General features: G+C 35.4%; 1 protein-coding gene across 5 annotated transcripts in view; it reads left to right on the top strand.

Moving 5' to 3' along the window:
• Isha (Insulator su(Hw) mRNA adaptor) overlaps positions 1 to 24,730 on the top strand; it is a 169,275-nt gene that overhangs the window by 126,982 nt on the left and 17,563 nt on the right. For all 5 annotated transcript variants that reach the window (XM_069839880.1, XM_069839878.1, XM_069839879.1 and 2 more), the window contains exon 18: positions 21,383 to 22,099. In XM_069839880.1, coding sequence (XP_069695981.1) covers positions 21,383 to 22,099 — 717 coding nt within the window. The remainder of the gene's footprint in view (positions 1 to 21,382; positions 22,100 to 24,730) is intronic.

Below are 24,730 nucleotides of genomic sequence, written 5' to 3'. Positions count from 1 at the left end.
ATTCGACCCATAAATTTGTTAAGTGAGAATTAACTGCAGAATATGCGCTGGTTAAAGAAGTTGTATTTGCATGGATTTGGGCCCCAAAGATGTTGTCTGTTTAGCAATATTATCTACAATCTCATTTCCAGTAATGTCGCAATGACTAGGTATCCATTGGAATACTGTTTCTTTTTGAAGATTTAGTTTATTTAATATTTTGTGTATAGAGATTGTAATTTGTGCATAGGAAGTTGGAGTATATTTCATGATATTTAGAATAGCTCCCATCGAGTCACTGAAAATGCATGCAAGTATATCAGATGAAGCAGAGTTCTGTTTCGAGACTAGAGGGAGATGAACATGATATATAATACTTCTCGTTATATTTTGGGATATAATACCCTGCGCCTGAAAATCCATCATCAGGATTCCGTGACCCATCAGTATAGATATGAAGAAAATTTTCATATTTGTTACAGATTAGTTCCATGGCACTAGATTTTAAAACATGTGGTGCATCATTCTTAGTATAATCGCCAGGAATATTAATATAACACTTTGGCCTTTTCCACATCCATGGTGGAGTTTCATTGACAACTAAATTTTGTTTCATCGTTAAATTACATTTAAAGGAACGTCTTCCATTTGTATATTATAAAACTTACTGAAGTTGTGATCCATTATTTGAAAAAACATACAACATCTTGACGAAGACTGAAGCTTAAGATGAATTTTAAGAATTTTCTGACATATATATATATATATATATATATATATATATATATATATATATATATATATATATATAACCAAACAGGTTGGACATTACATTCAATTTCTATTGCACATGTTGAGGTAGTTTTAGGCATTCCCAAACACAATTTTAATGCAGCGCTTTGGAAGAGAAGAGAGAAAAGAATAGTTACATGATAAACATGTGCTCATCACTATGGATTGTCGTGAAAATTATACATTTGTGATTCAAGATGTAGTTCTGAGTTACCACTGGAAAAATTGTTGCACTGTACTCTTCACACTGTTGTGGTTTATTATAAGATTGAGGATCATCTTGTGCCAAAAGCATGTGCATCATATCAGACAATGCAAACCATGATGTATATATGGTACATATCAGATGATAGACAACATTAAGATTAATGGTTCATATGCAGAAACTACAAGGTGGAAAACAGGGAAGATTGGAGAATGGTGGGTTTGCAGTGAAAGATCTACTCTTGGGCAGAACACTATGAATGAATGGTTAGATAGTTCCACAGACAGGTCTGACGTAGAACAAATTATGTTATCATTTCTGAAAAACCTCTGTCAGATTTATCAAACAATGAATATGTTACTGATGGTTGTGCTGCATAGTGCAAGAATTGTAAAAATTTCGTAAACTTGTGTTATCATAGGAACACTTTTAAAGTTTAACTGGAAAATAGTTTTTTTTTTTTTTTTTCTACTAGTCATGTTAAGTCACCAATGTGTATTGGTGGAACTTTAAAACTGCTTACTACGAAACATAATTTGGAGAGGTCCCTTAAAGCTCAGATAACTTCTGTAGGGAAACAGTTAAAGAAATTGAAACTGTCTTTGTATCAAAAAATTATACTCACATGTTCATCTGAATGGACGATTCCGGCAAACTATTACAGTTCCTGATACAGTCTGTATCAATTTGTGCCCTTGTCAGTAAATAAAATTGGTGTGAAAAGATTAAGTGCTAATGAACTTACAAAATCATTTCAAAATTTAATTTAAAAGACACATGCAGTGATTGCAGTTTGTGTGTAAACTTCTACATAGCTTGTGCATATGATTCACATTGCTACATAGGATTTGCAGAAGCAGTAAATACTGATGAGTTGGACACAACTGTTAAAATACACATGGTCCAGCTTCTTCATATTATTGGCCTCAAAGTAATGAGATTCCTTTTCAGCATGTACTATGTTAAATCAGTGTGCATGCAGCAACAGGAAGAACCAAGTGACCAACGAAACAAATGAACGCACTAATTCCAAAAGACAGGAATATAACATTTGTGTGAACATTATAGTACTAAATATTGATACTTAAGGTTCAATTATAAATGGTTAATTTTGTTTATGTCAAATATATTGTGGTTTTAAAAAGTATTTTGCTCCATATTTTAACTTTATTATAAGTTTATACAGTTAAACAAAGATATGATGCAACAGATAAAATAAATATTTTGGTTATGTTCATAGCTCTGGTAAGCAAACATGCTTACCAAAATTCAAAATGATCTGAGATGGTGGGTGATATTTTGAAAGAATATTGGTTGGATTGACATAGAATGACCATGAGGTAATTTTAAGGAGCTTCAAAAGAACAGCAAACCTATCACCATGGAAAATTTTCTTTTCCAGTTAATCTTTTGATGAAAGACTTTTAGCACATACTTTAAATTCGTACCACTCATGAAAGACTTTCTTACCTAGTATATCTTCTTTTCTCTTGTCTTGCAGGTCTCTATAATGAGATGCAAGAGCAGTTACTTCCTTTTTTCCAAAACTTTGCAAGCAAGTTCTGTCCCTGTGGATGTATCAGTATAGATGTCAGTATATCACCTGTAGCATTGCTCAAAAACCACCCATTTACATTATCCATTCCCTTCTCAACTATTTTTTTCCTGTCAGATTCAGACTTGTTCTGTCTCTTCAGAATTTTCACCAGCTGTACTTCATTGTACATTTCAATCACTGAAGTAGCGTCCAGAAATTCATGCTCCATAAGTTCTGGATTTTCAATTCAAGACTAGCCATTAGATAAAAAAAAAAGTCATATTCAAAGGCAACAAAAATCATGGAGAAATTGTAAGATTCTTAGGGACCTGTACTGTTTAAGCATCAAAATACTAAGTTGTTGACAATATTGTGAACTGTTTAGATGATTGCACTGACACTTTTACTGCAGGTTTTCTTCTTAAGATTGAGAATTTTATAATTGGTGGTTTGAATGGCGGCAATAAGGAAATGGAAGAAATTCTCTCATTTTATGGCGATGACTTGGACAAGGAGAGGCTACTTTTACATAGGGACATATTAGATATTGCAAGATTAAAACTGCATCACATTACATATTTTCAGACTGTTTTTGATCTCCTTTGGAAAGGAGCTTTTCTTCGTGACATGCTACCAGAACTTGTTAAGTTCATGAGACTAGTTCTTGCAATACCAGTGTCTACCTCTACTGCTGAGCGATCATTCTCCTCTCTCCGTAGACTTATATCCTACACTAGGTCTACCATGGGTCAACAGCAAATGAATGATGTAGCTATCATTCATTCTAACTGAGAAGAAGCTCTGCATTTAGATTTGGATGAAATAGCAAATGAGTCCATCACTAGAAATGAAATTTGCATGCAGACATTTGCTATGGTTACCCTTCTGTGGTACAACATGTTAAGATTTTATTAATCCTCATGAAAAATGGTAGTGGTGTTAATAATGAAATAATTATTGGTTAAACAGACTATGAACAGAGTGTATATTCATTTTATTTTATTTTACTAGGTTATTTTACGGTGCTTTATCAACATCTTAGGTTATTTAGCGTCTGAAATGACTCCAGGGTCCAACACCGAAAGTTACCAGCATTTGCTCATATTGGGTTGAGGGAAAACCCTGGAAAAACCTCAACCAGGTAACTTGCCCTGACCGGGAATCGAACCCGGGTCACTTGGTTTCATGGCTAGATGCGCTAACCATTACTCCACAGGTGTGGACCAGAGTGTTTATGTTTACCAATTAACAATGTCGTTTGTTGTAATGAGGAAGGATTTCAACAGTTTCAACATAAATTTTTATTAAACTTGAATGTGGTTTTCCCTTTCTGAGTGAGCACCCACAATAAATTTCACAAGTCGGCACCTATGGCCAGGATTACATTTAATTCTACATATCAATTTGTATAGATGCCTTTGAATCCTAAAACTTACCTGAAGAAGTTTCTGATGGATGAGTAATTACTAGGGCTAGGATTTTGTTGAAATTCCATTTATTTATTTTTTGGTAAACCAGAAATGTAGCTGCATTTGATAAATGGAGTGTTTGACATATTTGTTAGGACATTTTTTTGCATTCTTTCCTCTTAAGAGCATTTTTTTTCTATTCGACATTTCTTTGGGGTACTTTCGTTGAATTTTAGTCACAAATCCCATTCATTTATTTCATTTATGGCTTTTAAAGAACCCGGAGGTTTATTGCCCCCCCCCCTCACATAAGCCTGCCATCGGTCCCTATCCTGAGCAAGATTAATCCAGTCCCTATCATCATATCCCACCTCCCTCAAATCCATTTTTATATTATCCTCCCATTTATGTCTGGGCTCCCCAAAGGTCTTATTCCCTCCGGCCTCCCAACTAACACACTATATGAATTTCTGGATTCGCCTGTGCGTGCTACATGCCCTGCCAATCTTAAATGTCTGAATTTAATGTTCCTAAATATGTCAGGTGAAGAATGAAATGCATGCAGTTCTGCATTGTGTAATTTTCTCCATTCTCCTGTAACTTCATCCCTCTTAGCCCCAAATATTTTCCTAAGCACCTTATTCTCAAACACCCTTAACTTTTGTTCCTCTCTCAAAGTGAGAGTCCAAGTTTCACAATCATACAGAACAACCGGTAATATAATCGTTTTATAAATTCTTTTTTGAGAGGAGACAAGATGATGAAAGCTTCTCAACCGAATAATAACATGCATTTCCCATATTTATGCTTCGTTTAATTTCCTCCCGAGTATCATTTATATTCGTTACTGTTGCTCCAAGATATTTGCATTTTCCCACCTCTTCAAAGGATAAACTTCCAATTTTTATATTTTCATTTCGTACAGTATTCTGGTCACAAGACATAATCATATACTTTGTCTTTTCGGATTTACTTCCAAACCTATCTCTTTACTTGTTTCAAGTAAAATTCCCATGTTTTCCTAATAGTTTGTGGATTTTCTCCTAACACAGTCACATCATCCACATAAACAAGGAGCTGATGTAACCCGTTCAATTCTAAACCTTCTCTGTTACCCTGGACTTTCCTAATGACATATTCTACAACAAAGTTAAAAAGTGAAGGTAATAGTTCATTTCCTTGCTTTAACCCACAGTGAATTTGAAAAACATCTGACAGAAACTGGCCTATATGGACTCTGCTGTACATATTTTAATTAATCCAACTAGTATCTTGGGAATACCAAATTCAATAAGAATATTATATAAAACTTCTCTCAATTCCTTTATGCCCTTATATAAGTCTGTAATATTTTTATTCTATTTGTTTCTACCTCATTGAGTTTTTTCCTTCAAGTAATCTCTCTTTTAATTCGTAAGTGTATGACTTACTTCCCGTCTTTCATTGAAATGAAATATCTTTATTCCTGTAAGAATTTCAATTTTGTCTGTTTCCTTCTTTCTACTACCGTGCGACAATCTTCATCAAACTACAGCTTCTTTTTCTTAGTTTCATAATAACCTATGCTCTGCTCGGCTACAGTTTTGATATTATCTCTGATATTTTCCTACATGCTATTAACATCTAATTCTTCCCCAACTTCGTCGAAACTTTCTAAAGCAGCAAACCTGTTTGAAATTTCGACATGATAATATTGCTTAGTTTTCTCGTCTTTTAATTTCAGAATATTAAATTTTCCTACAGTCCTTATTTCACTTTTATTTCCTTTGATGTTTCCCTAAACATTTTGGTTATTAATGTCCATTATTTTGCACATATTTTAATCTCTTTTTCTACACATTAATTAATTCCATTTTAACGTCCATTCCTATGTAATGAATAAGTCCAACCACCCCTTCAGTATGAATTCGTCCAACTACAGGATGGGCCAAAGAAATGGGGCATTTCTAAATAGTGAAATGAAACTTTAGATATTGTATTAAATGAACTTTTATTATATGTAAATATAGAATAAAGTATGCCATTTGCATGTAACCACTACTTCTTGAAAATGACATACTTCAAATGCCCTCCATCAACGTCCATACATTCTTGTAATCACTCTTTGAAGCTTCTCATTACACTTTGCAACATTTCGACTGTGATGTTCGAAATTTCTTCACGAATTCCTGTCTTCAGTTGTTCAATGTTTCGGGATTTGTTTGTACTGTATGTAATCTTACCTTTTAGATGCCCCATAAAGAGATATCACATGAACTTAAATCAGGTCATGGAATGTCTTCATTTCTCGATATGACATGATTCCCAAACAAATTTCGCATTTCCATCATAGAGATGGCTTCCGTATGTGCTGTTGCACCGTCTTGCTGAAACCAAGTTGATCTGTTGATACGAAAATTTTATCTTCTCAATTGACCACTTTAAAAAAATTGAACCATTATCACATAACGATCTGCATTAACAGTTTGCACATGACCATTGGCATCCTGAAAGAAATATGGCCCAATAATTTCTTTGGAAGAGACTTTAGTGTTGAGCCTGTTTCTTCTAAATTGTGAACCCACATTTGAATCGCATGTGAAGCGAAACTTCCTCTGAGCAGCTTCTGCACATTGACCATTTAGATAATAAGATTTTACGGAAAAATCCTGTTGCTCACCAGTTCAATGCTCCATGTTTAATAAATTATAACAATCAGGCTAAACAATGACAATGAATCTAACCTACTAAAATAATTCTTGTACTATCAACAACAAAATTAAAATCTCTTTGTTTCTTTGGCCCACCTTGTATATGTGCTAGTTTGGGACAAATGATCACAAGGATTATCAGATTATTGACTGAGGCAGTGTTTCTTACCGTCAGGTCCTGGCATTAATTATACCAGCCACGAGATATTCTCCTGGAATTTGTTACTTTTCTTAACTCCTTCAGGCCTGATGTACATTATAGTGTACATTGTTTCCTTTTTATTTTTTGGAATGTCTTCGATACTTTTAAATATTTTGAAAAATTCAATGTGATAGAAATGGAGAATATTTTTAAACATTTTTATACCCGAATTAAAAATAAAATTTAAAATTTTGGGGCCCCAGGGGTCAAAATTGTCCCCAAATTTTGATCTTCTGTAAAGACTTGATTTGGGAATTTTGGATTCCCAGAATGATTATGTGACCAGTTTTTCTTTTAATTGTTTTTAATATAAATTCAGGTCTGAAGGGGTTAAGGCCTGCAAGCTGATTACAACAATGAGACAAACCACTTCAATATTGCAGCTACTAAATAGAAAATAATTCAATTTAAGTGAAAAAATGTTGTTTACTCTTCCCAGCTAATTGGTCACGACATCTGCAACACAGATGTTATTTGTTGACAGTTGACTGAACAATTATTCGAACATTAAAAAATTACAAAGAATATCTGAAGATCATACCTAAAGTGTAGTTCAGTACAAATGGAGTATTTTAAGGCTTTTTCATGAGCTTCTAAATCATGAAGGTACATATAAAATGTATACATCCGTTAAGTAATATTAAGAAATGCCTGATTATTCAAGAGAATAAATGCAGACATGATGGACTATTATTAGCTAGTTATGAAACCATTGTCAGAGAAACATAAAATGTATGATTAAAGCTGCCAAATTAATCTGTCGAAGTGAAATAAACAATTCCAGAGTATAACATTGTCCTGGCACGCCCCTAACAATCCTATTATAATGTGGAATGAGAGGAAGAATTCTTTTGCAGTTTAGAAGTGGAGAACGTACATTATAATGTTATGTTCGAAAGTTCTTTTGAACACTAATAAATTGAATAATATACGACTACATTATGGTACTCCTTATGGCATAAAGAACATGCTGAATCAAAAGGTATCAGAAATCTTGATTATCTCTAGTCATAAGCGAAATATATTTTTCTTTAGTTTATGAATTTTATTTTAATATTGAATTATTTCATAATATTTAGTATTCTACATTTTCTCGAAAGTAGTATATACAAATAACACTTAATTTCTGGTCATCGACTTCTTCATTATCCTCAAATTTGGAATCCACCACTGAATGATTAAAATAAGATGTCACAGTTCATATTTCCCATCCTATTCTGCTCTCCTAGTAAACAAAGTAGTGCCTATTGCGTATTCTATCTCTCACGCAATGGAAAATTATGCCAGTGTATATGTAATAATTGCACTGTCACATAATTGTAATGAGCTGAAAGCTTCTTCTTCAGTTTCAGGGTGATTCTTAATTAACATATCGTCCCTCCTCTGGTAAACTAGCGAAAGTGAAAAAATAAGCGACCTGGCACTTAAGGTCTATATTGCATTATTTAATAGTGCAATATAGACCTTAAGTGGAGGGTCGCTAATTTGTCACTTTCGCTAGTTTGTCAGAGGAGGGACGATATATATAATTTTTTGTGCTCTGCTTGTCATTATTAGTTTAGAAATTTGTACTCGAGTGACTAGACTTCAATAATAAAATTAACAATAGATTGACAATCTTCTAGACAACCTCATTCAAGTGACAAACTCCACAATGCTGGATATTGAAAATATGCCAGATATGAATCAACAATGTAAGCGCCAGGAACATACAGCTTAGCTGCTTGGAGCAGAACTACGTTTAGCATTTATAAAGATTTAGGTGCATAGCTATTTGATGCTAAACTTGGAATGCTCGGATTCGAGCAATGGTTCGTACAGTTTTGTTTAATAATAAGGTTATATTTAAAGGAAAGGCACCAAAAGTGTGCATGCACTTACGGTCTTACTAATAAACTGTGTATAATTTTTATACAAGACTTGTGCAGAGTTGGAACAGAAAATGCTACCAATAAACTATGCATAAGTGATAGATGCATAAGGAGAATATAATTAACTATACATGGGAATTGCTTTGCAGTTGTTATACACATGCAACACCCTGTTTAAGCCTTGTAAATAGAGAGAAAAAAAAGGCCTCCTTTTAACAATTGTCATTTTATGATGGTTGCCTTGTAACCACAGAAGAACAAAACAAATAGCATAGAATAATTAGAATAATATTGCTGTAGCTATACTCTTTGATCAAAATACAGTGTGGTAATCAATCAGGCCTAGTTGTACTATCAGTACTTAGCATGGCACACTAGTGCACACTATCAGATACAATAGAGAATCTCAATTATTCTGTTACCTTCCGTAATAAAAAAAATGACGGAACTATGATGTAGCTGTGTAACAGTTGTATTGTTATCCACGACGTATGTAGTGATTATTAGTCGAATTTACACACGACTTAGTATTCAGTATGCGTCAAAACAAATAATACTCAAATTATATCGCTCATCTGCTGTTCATGTTTCCTCCCAAGCAACCAAGTTTTATATGATAATTTGATATATTGTATATTCATTGTTAGTGTTAGCGCTGTAATTATGGTTCTCACAGCAGAGAAGGTGTTTATCGTCGAGCATTATTTCCGGTCATACAGAGTAAAATGTCATAATGTGTCGACCTTGTGCCATGTTAAAGAACAGTACCAAAAGCGATTTATCAATACGGCACCAAATAATACAACAATGTTAGCTGTCATCAAAAAGTTCTGTCAAACAGGATCAGTCTTATGTCACTTTGCATGTTATAATTACTTATCTTGATTTTCAGAGTATGTTTGTAACTTCAGTACTCCGTATGACCACAAATAATGCTCGACGATAAACACCTTCTCTTCTGTTGTGGGAACCATAATTACAGCACTAACCCCAACACTGAATATACAATATGTCCAATCCCAATACTTGGTTGCTAGGGAAAATGGACAGCATATGAGCAATAATTTCAGTATTTTTTGTTTTGCTGCATACTGTAAACGAGCTATTTGCTGTGTAAGTATAAGATAGTTAAATGTATGTGTAAGAGTTTTTATTAATAAGACTGTTAGTTTATCCTCCAGTATGACAAGTGGCATCAAAATCTCAATTTTTTAAAAAGTGGCACTTAGCCAGTTGATACAGAACGCCATTCATTTGTGCACTTCGTTATATTTTTAAAAGCACGTGAATTTTATGACTTCCATATGACAGTGTGATCTTCTGTTGCATTGCTGCGTGCCAGGATTGTAACTGTCTTGTAGTCTGGAGCAGATTTCTCAGTTCGAATCAAATACTTTATATGATTTATAACCCAAAAATAAAGGCATGTTAGATATACCATAAGTAGAAATGTATGGTATAAATCATATAGAACCTATAAATCTTGAATATAAATAAAATTTAATAGACAATAATTTATTACCAATATTAATCCTAGTAATTTCATACCCAAATCAACCACCCAAAAGGCTAACCAACAATACTAAAGTTTTTAAATAAAAAGGTAAACAAATTAATAGAGGAGTAGGAATGCAAGTGTCTTTGGAGGCAGTATTAGAAAATTAAGACTGGTTTCATCACAGTTGTAAACTTGGTTTATAGAGAGACCCTCCTTTTCGATCAGTTTGTGAAAATTCTTTTTAAATCTAGAAATACTGTTTTATATCAACATACATTTTTTTTCCACAAACACTCAGCTGTCTGACCCCAATAGTGCTTTTTCATCTGTCGAGCCAGCCAGTGCTTGCAGTAAATCCAGGTTATCCTTGAAATTCCTCGCAGAATTTTAGGACTTTCTCTTGCAAAATGATTCCTGCAATGGGCGTTCCTTTTTACCTTTGCTGTATAGACCACATGTAAAGCACCTTATTTACTTTTTTCATATTCACCCCTTTCATATTTTTTTTCTTTTCTTTAAAGTCTCAACAGAAGTTCTTTTCACACAAGATTCAATCTCGGACCTCTTTTTCCAGCCTCCTATTGTTGTCTGCCCACCTAAGTCCATCAGGATTATATTCACGTTCACTTCTTTATCCAATCCCTTCAACACATCGAATTTCATTTCCATGTCACACTATTTCTTCCTTTTTTTGTCGCGCAACATTCTCGCTGATACATACTGTACTGTTACACAACAAAGCACTAAATAAGCTAAGACTTCAATGAAAACTTTCTGCACGATGCAATGAAAAATGGAATGGCACGTCCACTGAACTGAAAGGTCAATGGTAAACTGAAAGAAACAGGACCATGTCAAGATTCAGGTATGCCATTCAGACTTGTTAATAATTTCATTAGTATAAGGCTCTCTTATCGTTGTCCACAACAGTGTCATTCATGACTTCACACCAGCTACAAGAATTTGAAGTATGTAAGAATTTCTCCAGGCCTTGAGATATCAATCACAAACAATAGTAGCACTGATAAGGCTAAAACTGCACCCGATTAGCTTCTCTTAATTGCGTGATTTGTCTGCTACAGTACTGGGGAAGAAAGAACCACCACCTAGTGACAAGTTTTACGGAAAGATGAGTTATTGAGAGTAGAGGTTCCAGAACTCCACTTCATAAGTTTCATTCTTGCATGTTTGTGTCACAGAATTTGAAATAGCATCATTGGAACCTAAATATAGGCCTAAAAATATATTTCTGACTAGCATTTTACAACATAATGTTGGGGTCAGAGAATAGCTTTTAATGAGAACAGTTTTCAGAGTCATTGAATATTAAGGAAAATGATGAACTGGTAGAGTTATTCTAAGATAAAAGTCTCAGATATATGTTCAGATAGTTGGCGTTAATGGAATTTGCACGTGAAGCTCCATGGAAGTGAGAGAAAATGTATAATATATGAACTAGATATTCATTCCAAGTTCTACAATGGATTTCGAAGAAAAATTACCAGCATGTAAGAAAGATCTTCCTAAGCTGATTAATGACACGAAATTTGTGTTTTATTCAGCATCTTTTCATTTAGTCTAGTTTGCGTGGTGCATTAAAATAGAATGTAAGAGAGAATTGAAACGATATTATATTGTCTTCAACTACTCAATATTGTCAGTTGATGTTTTAAAGTTTGAATATGATCGGATTTTAAAGCATTAACATATTATTGGTTGATTCAAATTTAAAAAGGAAGTTAAAATTTGCGTTCAGTATTTGTTATTGTGTGGGTGTTCCGTTTATAAGTATAATAAAAGATTTTGCTGTAACTTCTGAACTAATACGAATTTTTTGATGAAACCAATTGTTACAAAGAGTGAAAACTGGGAATTTTTTTTACCTTGTGTCCCCTAAACCTTAACATGGCTTCCATTAGTGGCATGGGAAATGTCCAATCGATATTCTACCTCGAGCAATGTGTTATGAAGCATCTGTGGTGTGACATTGTTGACAGCAGCTTTAAAGTCTTTCCTGTAAGTCTGCCAAATCACATACTGGTGTCCTGTAGACTTGGTCCTTAACAAATCCCTGACATTTTCTTCAGAAACTTTACGCTTGGAATGTTTACCTGCTTTGGATAACAAACTTCCCATTTCTCTGAGCTGCCTATTCCATTTCATTACTGATACGTACTTGAGAACGGCTTCTCTCGCCCTAAGGTTGTACTGACAACGAAACAAGCACTGTACATGAATTACAGATTTTTGTTTTGCTAATGATAGCACACAAAAGACTTTCTGCTATGGTGTTCACATGGAGACTAACTCCTTTGTTCTCATGTAATAGTCCAGTCTTTGAAAAAGATTGACAGCAGGGTGGTGTCTGCCATTGTCTCTGCATACATTCTAGCAGTGGCATTCGAAATACTTCTGCATTCTGCAGGCTGAGGTACATATCACAGTAGATAGTATTTTTCCTTAGTGTACTCTATGATGTAGCACACAGTGTAACGTTTCGATAAATTACTTGCAAGTACTTTGAAACGTCTTCTTTTATAACCCTCAATCCTATTGAGGTGCGGCCAACATAATGTAAACACATTAGGTTCTCTACACATGGTGCATGGTTAGAGGCTGGAGTCTTACGTTCACAATTACTGCATAACTATTTTATTGAGAAACAAAAGGTGGATTAGAGATAATTCATATATAAGAGAGAAAGTGAAGGAATGAGAATTCGAGATTCGAGTGTTACACTTAGGGTACAGCTGTGTTTCATACCCAAAACTTAATTGCCCCATTCAAATTTTGAGAAAATTCACAAGCTGGAAGGTAGGTTCCTATCCTAGTTTGTGCTTGTTTCAACTTGTACTTTATTTTGGAGATCTTGTATACCATTTTACAACCATTCTGTATATATAGACACATACACGTCCTTACGTGCACATGAGGTGAGCTGTTCATCCCTAAGGAATCAAAAGTTGGTTATTACCTTATTTTCCAACATAGTTTCCTTGTAGACTGATAAATTTGCCCTATCACCTCTCAGTGTCTCTATAACTTCTAAGAAGAAATACTCTCCGAGCTCTGCAAAACACTTAGTTAACTGCTTTCATCACTTCTTCATTGAAAAAAAGTCTCTTTTCCACCAAATTTTTGGAACAGTCTGAAGTCACTCAGGACTAGACCTGGTGAGTAGAGTAGATGTTCTACCAACTCACTAGTGCACCACCAGCATTTTGGTCTCCACATTATTTTCTACTACACACAAAAACCTGTGTATGATAGTCTGATATGTCATAATGATACTGCACATTCATCTGAAGTCTCACATAAATTGTATTGGATTTGAGTTTGACTCGTCCTTTTTCTGCAAGTACCAAGCAGTATTTTAGAACTGTTGTCTTACCATCTTACATTCTAGAATCCATTATGACATAATGGAAACAGATGAGATGCAGCTCTATAGTCTTCATGTCTAAATATATGTGTGATAGCAACAGAATATAAAAAGTGTTGTATGCTTTGTGTGAGTGTCAAGGCCATAATTAGTTTTGGGGGAGACTAGAGTATGATTAGGAGGGGCTAAAGAACTGCACATCTATTCTGAAACATGTTTGAAATACCTACATAACATCATATTATTCTGTGTGTGTGTGTGTGTGTGTCCGTGCGTGCGTGCATGTGCGCGCGTGCTGATATGCTACTAGTCGACAATGTATGCAATAGAGGGGGAAAGGAACTGACCAGCCTATTGCGTTATTTCTTGGCTAAGTTGTCTCATGAGTGATTCCTTGTTGGTGTCACTATGTTCAAACCTGTCTTGGGAAAGTTGACAAAACAAGAATATACCGGGTGTTTCAGACCACCTGTATCAGCGTTTTTTTCTCGAAAACTATATGGTACTGGTTGTTCATAAAAAAATTTTGAGGACCAAAACCTATGTAAAGAATCGATTGGTGGTAGACCATTTCCCGTAACAAACCGGAAGTAGGCATACTTGTGGTCAACTTCGAAATTTCAAATAAGAACATAGGTTATTGAAGGTACCATTGGAAACTAATTTTAAAAAGAAACAACTTTTACTAAAACTTTTTTTGTAACTTTTATCGTTTACTCACAAAGCAACAAAAATGGTATCTTCTGATATATGGCAGAAGAGGACACAGATTGAATTTCCCACATCAACATAATTTTCATGAAGTTGCCGGTACAGACAGCAGAAGGCAGCCCTTCTGATGTACTCACTGCCATTTTCCTTCCATTTAATTTATTGGTGTGAACTCAGTAGATGAACTTCTGTTGAAGTGCTTAGAAAGTATTTTCTCTAATTTCGCAAGGATATTCCGACAACATGAATGTTTCAGAGGTGAGTTTTATTATGTAATATTAGAGCCTAATGAATTCACTTTTCGCATATTATTGTAGATCTCTATTATTTACTTATTGTTCCTTTTAATGAATGATCGTATTTGATAGATTATGTGGGGCACATTTTAACAGTGTTCAAAACTGCCCCACAACATTAATTTAACAATACTGTGAAAACCGTTTGAAAAGTTTTATATAACGAATTTATTGGTGATAGTATATTTGTTTTTAGGGCATAAAATTTTTCGGACATACATAAAGAAAACTCCAATGAAGTTGTTCAGGAAGCAACAAGGTCTGCCATTGAAGGAAAATTCTCAGTTGCAGCTTCAAAGTATGACATGTCTCACACGTATTATTTTACCAAATGAACTTTAAGAAGGCAATGATATAGGTGCGAAATATGGTTTGTGTTACACAAGTCAACACGTGTTCACCGAGGAGCAAAAGTCCCAATTACTTAATTATATTAAATGTACTAAGACCTACACAAATATATGCCAATTAGCATATGATTATGCTCGTCATTTGCAAGTATACCAAAGCATGGGATAGTAATAGAATTGGCTGATTTTAGGTTTTCATGAAGCTACATGATAATCCAGAATGGGAAAATTTTAGAACATGATGAAAGATGAGTGGAATGGAGAAAAATTTTCTCCGGCACTGGGATTTGAACTCGGGTTTTCAGCTCTACGTGCTGGTGCTCTATCCACTAAGCCACACCGGATTCCCATCCCGATGTCAGATCGAATCCTCTCAGTTTATTCCGTCGGATCCCGGCCACTTAATCACTCATAACGAGTGCACCTTTGCACATGTGTGTGTGTGGACATGTTCCCACTGTCATACATCTATGACGCAGTGAATGAGGGTAGGCCACTAGAGAAAACCCAAGAGGTGGAACTTAAACTGAGAGGATTCGATCTGACATCGGGATGGGAATCTGGTGTGGCTTAGTGGATAGAGCACCATCATGTAGAGCTGAAAACCCGGGTTCAAATCCTGGTGCCGGAGAGAATTTTTCTCCATTCCACTCATCTTTCATCATATGATGACGCAGAATATCTGCACGGAAATGTCATATGTACTTCGGTACATCATAATAATATATATAGGGCCATTCCACGTCAAATCAACACAAAAAAGTGGACTTTTCAACCCGACCACCTCAGATTTTCATTAAATTTGGTGGGATGGTAAAGAACCTTAAGTTAATTAATTATGTAAAATTTTAGCCCTCAATAATGCACGATATCCATACAGCAATTCTGTCAATATGAGAAAAAATGTAAAAATGTCGCATACTACTTCAACAAAAATAATTCATAACTTCTCTTGTAACTGAGGTACAATCTTAAACTTGGGCTTATTTTAAAGCTAAGGGATCATACGTTTCAATAAAAATAGGTTTGCATCAAAGTAATGAATTCTTTATTGAATGGTCACGTGAAACACATTTTAACATTGAATATCTATATATGCGGGTCATAAATTATTTCGCGAAAAATGTATGTTATAGAGGTAAGAGTATTCTCCCCTTGGTGTAAGTTTCATTTTGGAAACGTTTCAGGAATATCAGTAAAAAAAATATATCAGTGTATTGGTTTGTAGCACTTAAACCCATCTTACACCAACACTGCATGCGCGCGAGTTCGTACTTGTCTGATTATCTGCATCGCCGATCAGTCAGGCCGTCATGAGTGGCAGTTCATGCAGTCTTCAATTTATACAAAACGTGCGATCTGTTTCAAGTGCAGTGTCGTTAGTTTTTGTAGTATGTGATAGTTTTATGCAATGTAATGGAGTCGCGTTTTAAGTTATAGGCCTATGTTTGCTGCAATCCCTTCGAGAAATCAGGGCATTGTAATTAGAGGAAAAATTTAAGAAGTGTTATATCGTGGATGCTTAATGTATTCCCTGATTTAAAACAGGAACAAAAGGTGTGCCCTTTGTGTCGCAAAGAAAAAAAAAATGATGCTATTACGCAGAATCCTCAGAATGACTCTAGTAATGAAGAATACGTCGATTCTACAGCAAATGTAAGTTAATTAAATACAAGTCTTTTTGACCAAGGTGTGTTCCTTATTAAACAAAAAAGGCTACAACAAGAGAAATATAAGAGACAGAAATTTGAAAATATTGTAAAAGATAAAGTCTTCAATATTAAAGACGCCGAGGAACCAGGACCTTTCTGATTCTGAAATTTTGTCTCAGTTGCAGGACAATTTTCAAAATTCAGGTAAAAGTGAGAAAATCACCATTTTAACACTACTACTAAAAGCTGGAGCGTAAATAATATAAAAAAAGAGTTTCTTTCAGCTTTCGAATATATAATTCGGAAAGCAAAAGTCCTGGCAAAGGGAAAGGGAATTTTGTGTTCACCAAATCCGAAACCTGGAAAACTCTTGCTCGCGGCTGTTGCTGGTAAAGTTAAAGAATTCTGTTGTTCTGACGAGATAAGCAGAATGATGCCTGGTAAGAAATATTTGTTATTAAAGAATCAGGGAGTAAATCACATGAGCAGAAATGAATTATATGCAGTGTTTAAAAATTCTAACCCTGAAATGAAGGTAATATTCTCCAAATTTTCAGCTCTTAGACCAGGAAATTGTATTCTAGCTGGAGTTAGTGGAACTATACTGTCTGTGTTTGTGTCCTTATCAGAATGTAAAACTTATGCCGGAAGTAATTTATTAAAGTTTCAGGTCTACGTGGATTTCTAGAAAATTTTTCTTTATACCTTCCAACTTATCAACATTTCTTGGCTACTATGGTGTGCAATCCTCCTCATATAAATTTCTTGTTCAGGAAATGTACAGAATGTCCTGAACCATTCAAAATAAGAGAGGGTTTAGAGAAATGTTTCGTATAAAACTTCAGTGAATCAGTGACCTACAAGAATGGATGAAGACTGATCGATCAACGCTTGAGACCATAATGAAACCCACAGACAAATTTTTCGACTGTCTCTTGGAGAAACTTGGTGATTTACTGACTCACTCATTTTTATCATCTGAACAAAGTAAGTTTCTACGTGATATGAAATCATTTCTACAGACATGCCAGCTTCTTGTGTTATGCGACTTCGCTGAAAACTATTTCGTAATCGAAGATGAAATTCAGTCATATCACAGGACTAATGTGCAGACAACCATTCATACTTTCGTAATATATTATAACGAATTGTCATCTGATATGGTCTCTATTAAAAATCTGGTAATAATTTCACACTGCCCGAAATATGACACTACAGCTGTACATCTATTTCAAAAATATCTAATGGAGTCATTAAAACAAACATCTGTAATTCACCACAAAAATTATGTATTTCTCCGATGGATGATCTGCTCAGTATAAAAATAGGAAAAAATTTCCTGAACCTCACATTACATGAAGAAGATTTTGGATTTCCAACAGAATTGCATTATTTTTGCATATCGCATGGCAAAAGAGCATGCGACGTTGTAGGTGGGACACTTAAAAGGTTTACGGCTTGTGCTAGTTTGCAGAGACCATCTGATAAACAAATAACTACACCTAGGGAATTGTACAACTGGACAAGGGATCATCTCCCAAACATTACTACCGTTTATGTGACTGAAAAAAGCTATACTGAAGAGGAAAAAATGCTTGCTCTTCGATTTGCAAAATCCACCGCAGTGCCTGGAACACAAGTTTCATACAGTCCTGCTGTCTAGGATGGGTATTATACTTGCTAAGCAGTTTTAAAATGCAGCTGAATCAACGCAGCATCCTGTCTGGAAAGATGATCAGGCTATTTCATCTCAGCAATGAAAGATAAGCATTTCTTACAGAACTTCAGGTTTAACAAAATCCATGTGACAATAATTTATTTGAGGTAATAATTAAAAAAAAATCGAATTATGTACTACATGTTAAATTACATAGTGACATTCAAGAATATGATCAAATATAATTAAATACAACGAATGTGTGGGACATAATTATCTCGACTTATACGGTTAGCTTACGCTTGCAGTGACATAATAATTTTTATCTTTGTAACCTATGATGATTCCAAGTTGAAACTTATCAGTTCATTATATCACTAATTGAGGCGTACTATATATTTTTTTCCTTAAAATAGAACCCCCGCATTTTTAAATATGAATATATGAAAATTGTTTCACCATGTTTTTTTAGTATAATTGAATACATACAGAAAACAATATAAGCAATAAAAACTATCACATATTAAGAATGTATCACCCAATTTTTGTAAATTTATCTGGAGACGTTGTTGAGATATATAATTTTAATTGAAGCGGCGTGCTTACAAAAATATGATTTTTCTTCATGTTTGAAACGCCACTGACAGAAAACGAAAAGCACAGGACATATGAAACTCAGCAGTTTTAGTTAGCGTGGCAGGTAAAACAAACCCTCAAATTTTGAAAGAAATCTGAGTCAGTCGGGTTGAGCGCCTTGTTGATTTGATATGGAATGACCCTATAATAAATTTTAGAACACCAGTCTCTCAAGAGCTACATCTACAATGTTAGTTTTATGTGGAACTCTACAGGATATAGTAACTGTAGAAAGAAATGACACCGAGGAAATTTTTTTGCTGACATACAAATAATATGCAACAGGAAACCAATGTTCTCTATGTTGGACAAGTGGAAGAGGTGATGGGCAATGTCAGGTTTATGTGGAGGTTTCGTTAAACATGGAATTTTACGTATCCTAAAACTGAATACTGCAGTAAGACAGAGAAAAGTGATATTGTCATGAAAATCACACAACCCGAGAATTTAGGAGGAAATGCTCACACTTTGATGCGGACTTAAGTAGTTTTAAAGAAAAAATAGTGTAACCATAGTAGTGCTCTTTACATAATATTTTTAACATGTTGTTGTTATCTAATGCTGGGCTTTGGCAACGAAGCCATTAGCGTTCATATTTTTAACATTAATTAGTTCTTTACAGATGATTTGGACGTTGTTCAAAAGTGCCCCATACCTGTACCATTTTAAGTTTAAAAAAAAAATTGATGTAGCTGTTTAGTCAGCTGTCCGAAGACAGGTCTGAACCTAATGAATGTGATAAAAATGTAAATAGAAAAACTGTTCAAATGTGCATACATTGTTGTCTAGTAACATACAGTAGCGTGCAAATTAATCCGAACAACGTAATTACTTATGCAAAAACACTCAAACGGGATAAAAAAAGGATCTAAGACATACCTCAGTAATCTATGTGGCCTCCCTTGTTCCTAATAACAGCTCTGAGACGATTTGGCATGGATTCCACTAATTACCCACAAATATTCTTCATTTCATCGCGAAACCATACACCAATGAGGACAGAAATCATCTTCTCCTTTGTAGAACAATCCATTTTTTGCATTCTTCTTTTGCAAATTGACCACAAGTTCTCAATGGGGTTGATGTCGGGTGAGTTGCCTGGCCAAGGGAGTACCTGAATATTCTTCTTGTTGAAGAATTCTGTAGTTTTTCGAGACATATGGCATGGTGCCAGGTCTTGTTGGAACACACCTCTGCCATCCGGAAATGATTTTTACAGCTGGGGTACAATTCTGGTTTCCAATAAGTGAATATATTTGTCAGAATTCATCATTCCCTTGATAGGTATTAATGCTCCAGGCCCTTAATGTGTAAAACAACCCCAAAACATTACTTTAGGGGGGTATTTGGGTGCTTGTTGGAGATGAGCTGCTGTTACTTTTTCGGATCCTTTCCGTACATAAGAAACACAGTGGCCGTGGACCTCGAAATGAGACTCATTGGAAAAAGGTACATTCTTCCAGTCATCCACTATCCAGTGTTGATGTAATTTTGCCCACATTAAGCGTTTTTTGCACATAACAGGTATTAGCAGTTGCTTCTTAATAGGCTTACGAGCCCTTCGTCCAGCTTCCAAAAGCCTACGCCGCACTGTTGTGACGTGAATATTCGCCCCAGTGGTAGTCATTAACTCGCGAGTTAAGTCGACAGCAGTTAGTCTAGGATTTAATTTACTTTTCCTGACAATTAAACGATCATCTGCAGGTGAAGTCTTCCTTTTCCGGTCACAGTTTCCTTTTTCTGGGGTGTGATGGATCCAGTCTCCCTGTATCGTTTTATGATCGAATTAACAGTAGCCAAACCGATGTGACATTCTGCAGCAATTTGCCTCTGCTCTGCTAATGTTATAATTTTAGACCGTTTTCGTGGAGTTGTATCCATTTGTGAAGACGACAGAATGTACATACGATTGCAGTATTAAGTCTTCAACACAACTGAAATGCTTATAAGTACAAAACGACATAACGACAGACCTTCAACAATGGAATTACACGTACTACAGATGTCAATTAAAGCGGTATGAGCAGCTGTGAAGCTAACAATGACAGAAAATGTAAAAATATGTCGTGTTCAGATTAATTTGTACGCTACTGTATACACTAGTCAGATTTCAGAAGTATACAAACAATTGTTCTTCTTCTGACATATTGTCAAGTGAGTTGTACTGCCTGATAGTAGCTGTACATATCAGCCAGAACCTCAATCAGAGGTATGTCATGCCATAAGGATTTATAATAATTTATCCACTTGTCCTTTGTGATGTTGTTTATTGGGAGTTAACTACATTGCCCAGATTTCTAGGTATCTTAAATCCTCTTCTCAGTATACATTATTGGTAATAAAGTATATAATTATTTCATTCTATAAAGTATAACATGGAATAGCTCAGTATATCTATTTCTGAAAGTAAAAATTGATTCAAGGGAAGATAACATAAAACATAATAAAGATTCGAAATTCATTCCAATTATATGGCATCAGCAATAATCGCACACATTCATGTCGTTTGTTTCAGGTGGCCCTATGTTCAGTCCAAGGGGTCCAGGTCCAGATAATTTCAGGCCTCCAGGACCTGATGGATTCCGGCCACCTGGTCCAGAAGGCTTTAGACCTCCAGGGCCAGGATTCAGGCCTGATGGTGGGAGACCACCAGGACCGTATCCAAGGGGTGGTCCTCCCCCACCAGAAGGCATGATTATGTCACCTGGTATGGACAGGCACCCAGAAACCAGACACCCGGAAGGTTATGGTGGGCGGGATATGTATGAACCTCGAGGTCCACGACCTGATGATTATGATCCAAAACGAGAAGACTTTGATCCCAGGCATCCTCGACCAGACGGTTATGAACCTAGGTTACCACCTCATCCAGAGGAATATGAAGGCTTTGGTCCTCCCAGAGGTCCACATCCAGATGACTTCGATATTCATCCACCGATACCAGAGGACTTTAATCCACGAGGACTTCATCCTGACGATTATGAACCTCGTGGCCGCAGACCTCCTGATGGGTTTGATCCAAGGGGACCTCCAAGAGAAGGATTCGATCCTCGCATGCCTCATCCAGATGACTTTGACCTTCGGGGTAGACCCGACGGCTTTGACCATAGGGGACGAGGTCCTGATTTCTTCCCTCCTCGACATGAATTTGGACCAAGAGGAATGATGGGTCCTCGAATGGGAATGGGACCTGAAGGTTTTGGACCAAGACCTATGCTTGGTCGTGGACCAGGTAAATAAGCTCTTATTTTATGCTGTAATATGTCTTAAGGATGAAAGTGATAATTCAAGTTATTTTGATTTTTAATCCTTCATTGCAAATAATGATTTCTATAGTCCAAGGCTCACATATCCTGTAATGTAGTGATTGGCATTGGGTCCAGTGATCAGGGAGTCAAACTTAGCAAATAGTGATGGACTTTTAAGGAATGATAAAAATTAATAGTAGTCTCGTTTCTCGTAGAAAGATTGTTATTGATGATAAAATTGCGTGTTGTTTTGCATTCTACATAATTTCTTAATTTAGAAATAAATTCTTTGTTGGCTACTGTCTCTATTGAAAATGCAAAGTGTCTGAAGGATATCTTATGAGACCATAGAGGCCTCTTGCTTATGGGAATCAATGGACAAAGTAGAGGAGAATAACACATAAGATTCGTAAACAACTCATCCCTCTATCTTCCTTGCATCATATACTGTAGTTTGTAACTCTGTATGTTTTCTTGAAAAAACTTCTCTCTCGCCCTCTCTTTCCCTCCCTCTCCCTTTTCCCTTCCATCTCTCTCTCTCTCTCTCTCTCTCTCTCCCTCCTTCCCTCCTACCTCTTCCTTCCTCCTTCCCTTGCTACCTTTCCCTCTCTCTCTCTCTCTCTCTCTCTCTCTCTCTCTATATATATATATATATATATATATATATATCTTTTTTTTTTACGGAGAATCAGGGTATTCAATTATTTTTTTTTCATGCTGAATCAAATGTGTTCTACGATTCGAAAACAACCATACAGGTTATAGTATGTTATTTGGTACCTAAAAGAAATAGAATCAAATAAATATGTAATATCATTAAACATACGAAATTTCAGCAAGAAAATAATCATACAGTGTATATCAGTGCATTATGGATTGTGGAAAAATGAGGTTGCAGACATATGGACAAAAGGAAAGTAGTGTCAAAAGATGAGAAATGAAAATACCTTGCACATCAGTAAAATATTTCACAGATCAAAATTTGAGGAAAATACTTTAAAGTTAAGCCTTTGAACACACGAGACAGTTCAAAATGGGAAAATTCTTGACTTTACTTAATCATCTCCATCTCTGAGCATGACACCGAAGCTGTAATTTTTTTTCTCCCACCATGGGGTGTTTCACTTGGTGGAATATGGAAGGTAAATTATATGATTAATTAAAATGAATGATGCCCTGGTTTAGGAATATTGGCTACAATGGTAATAGGCTTTTTATTGGTAAGTATGGTTGGCAACAATGGTTATAAACTTTTTATTGGTAAATGATGTTGGCATTCCTGTCATTTTTGTTTTGAATAAATGGAAAAAGAAAAGTGAATGATGCAAGATGGAAGCGTCCCAAAGTGAACAGCATGCTGTAATTCGTTTTTTGACTGCAGAAGGTCATACACTTGTTGAAATCCATCGCAGAATCGTTGCAGTATATGAAGAGACATGCCTAGGGAAATCAGCTATAAAGGATTGTTGTGTACAGTTTCATTCCGACCAAACATCTCTGTAGTACAGTCCACAACTAGGACAAGCACTTAATGCTGTCACACCAAATTCAATTCAACAATTTGATGCTCTTGTTCTAGAAATTAGGAGAATATTAAGTGAACTTAGTTTATTGCTGAGTAATAGCCAGGGAAGTATCCATAAAATTCTCTGCAAACACCTGCAATGTCACAAAGTTTGTGTGCAGTGGGTGACCACACTTCAAAACTCCTGAGCAGAAAGCCGAATGTGCGAGAATTTATCAACAGAACCTCAGACGATATCAGGAGGAAAGTGATCAATTCTTTCATCATATTGTGACAAGTGTCATGTCCTGGTGCCATCATTTTAAGCCACACTCCTGTCAGTCTAGTATGGAATGAAAACACACTGGATCTCCTCCCCTCCCCCATTCCTAAAAAGTTGAAGGAAATGTAGGAAGTGTCATATATTTTTTTATGAGCGAGCTGTATTGCTGTGGAATTTAAAGAACATGGATAAATGATCATTGTCCAATGCTATAAAGACACTCTTGGGCATCTTAGACAATATCCAGGCCTTTTGACCAAAAGAGTAATCTTACTCAATGACAATGCTGGAGCTCACACTGGATATCAACAAGGGACTGGAAAACACAAGCAGACTACCCCTTACAGCCCAGACTTATCTCCTTGTCATTTCCATTTTTTGTGACTTGTTATATGAACCAGGCTATGTGGCTAGTAGAGCCAAATCTCAGCTGTCATTTTTTAGCAACACATATCAAACAAGTTGATTTGAATTAGACTTGTGATGTTCACAGTAAAAGCAGTATATATTTAAACATCAGGATTCCCCCCCCCCCATCTATCTTCCTGGTACTTGTAAGAAATATTTAGAAATGAAACAATACAGTATGATTAAATAAACATTTAAAGAAATAAAAAATATTTTACTACATAAATTCGAAAATCTAAAATTTAATGAGTGTTAGTAATACAATCATGCATGTACAATTAGAATGATACAGATATTTTGTTTTTTTCTCTCCCCCCCTCTATTTTTTTATTCTGAACATACTGCAACCTTGTTTTTCTTCTTGTTTTCTTCATTTTCTCTTGTTTTTCTTCGTAGTTTCTCTTTCTTATTTCATTCTAT

Source organism: Periplaneta americana, chromosome 11 (genome assembly GCF_040183065.1).
Source record: "Periplaneta americana isolate PAMFEO1 chromosome 11, P.americana_PAMFEO1_priV1, whole genome shotgun sequence".
Classification (NCBI taxonomy): Eukaryota; Metazoa; Arthropoda; class Insecta; order Blattodea; family Blattidae; genus Periplaneta; species Periplaneta americana.
This window is presented reverse-complemented; position numbering and strand designations above follow the sequence as displayed.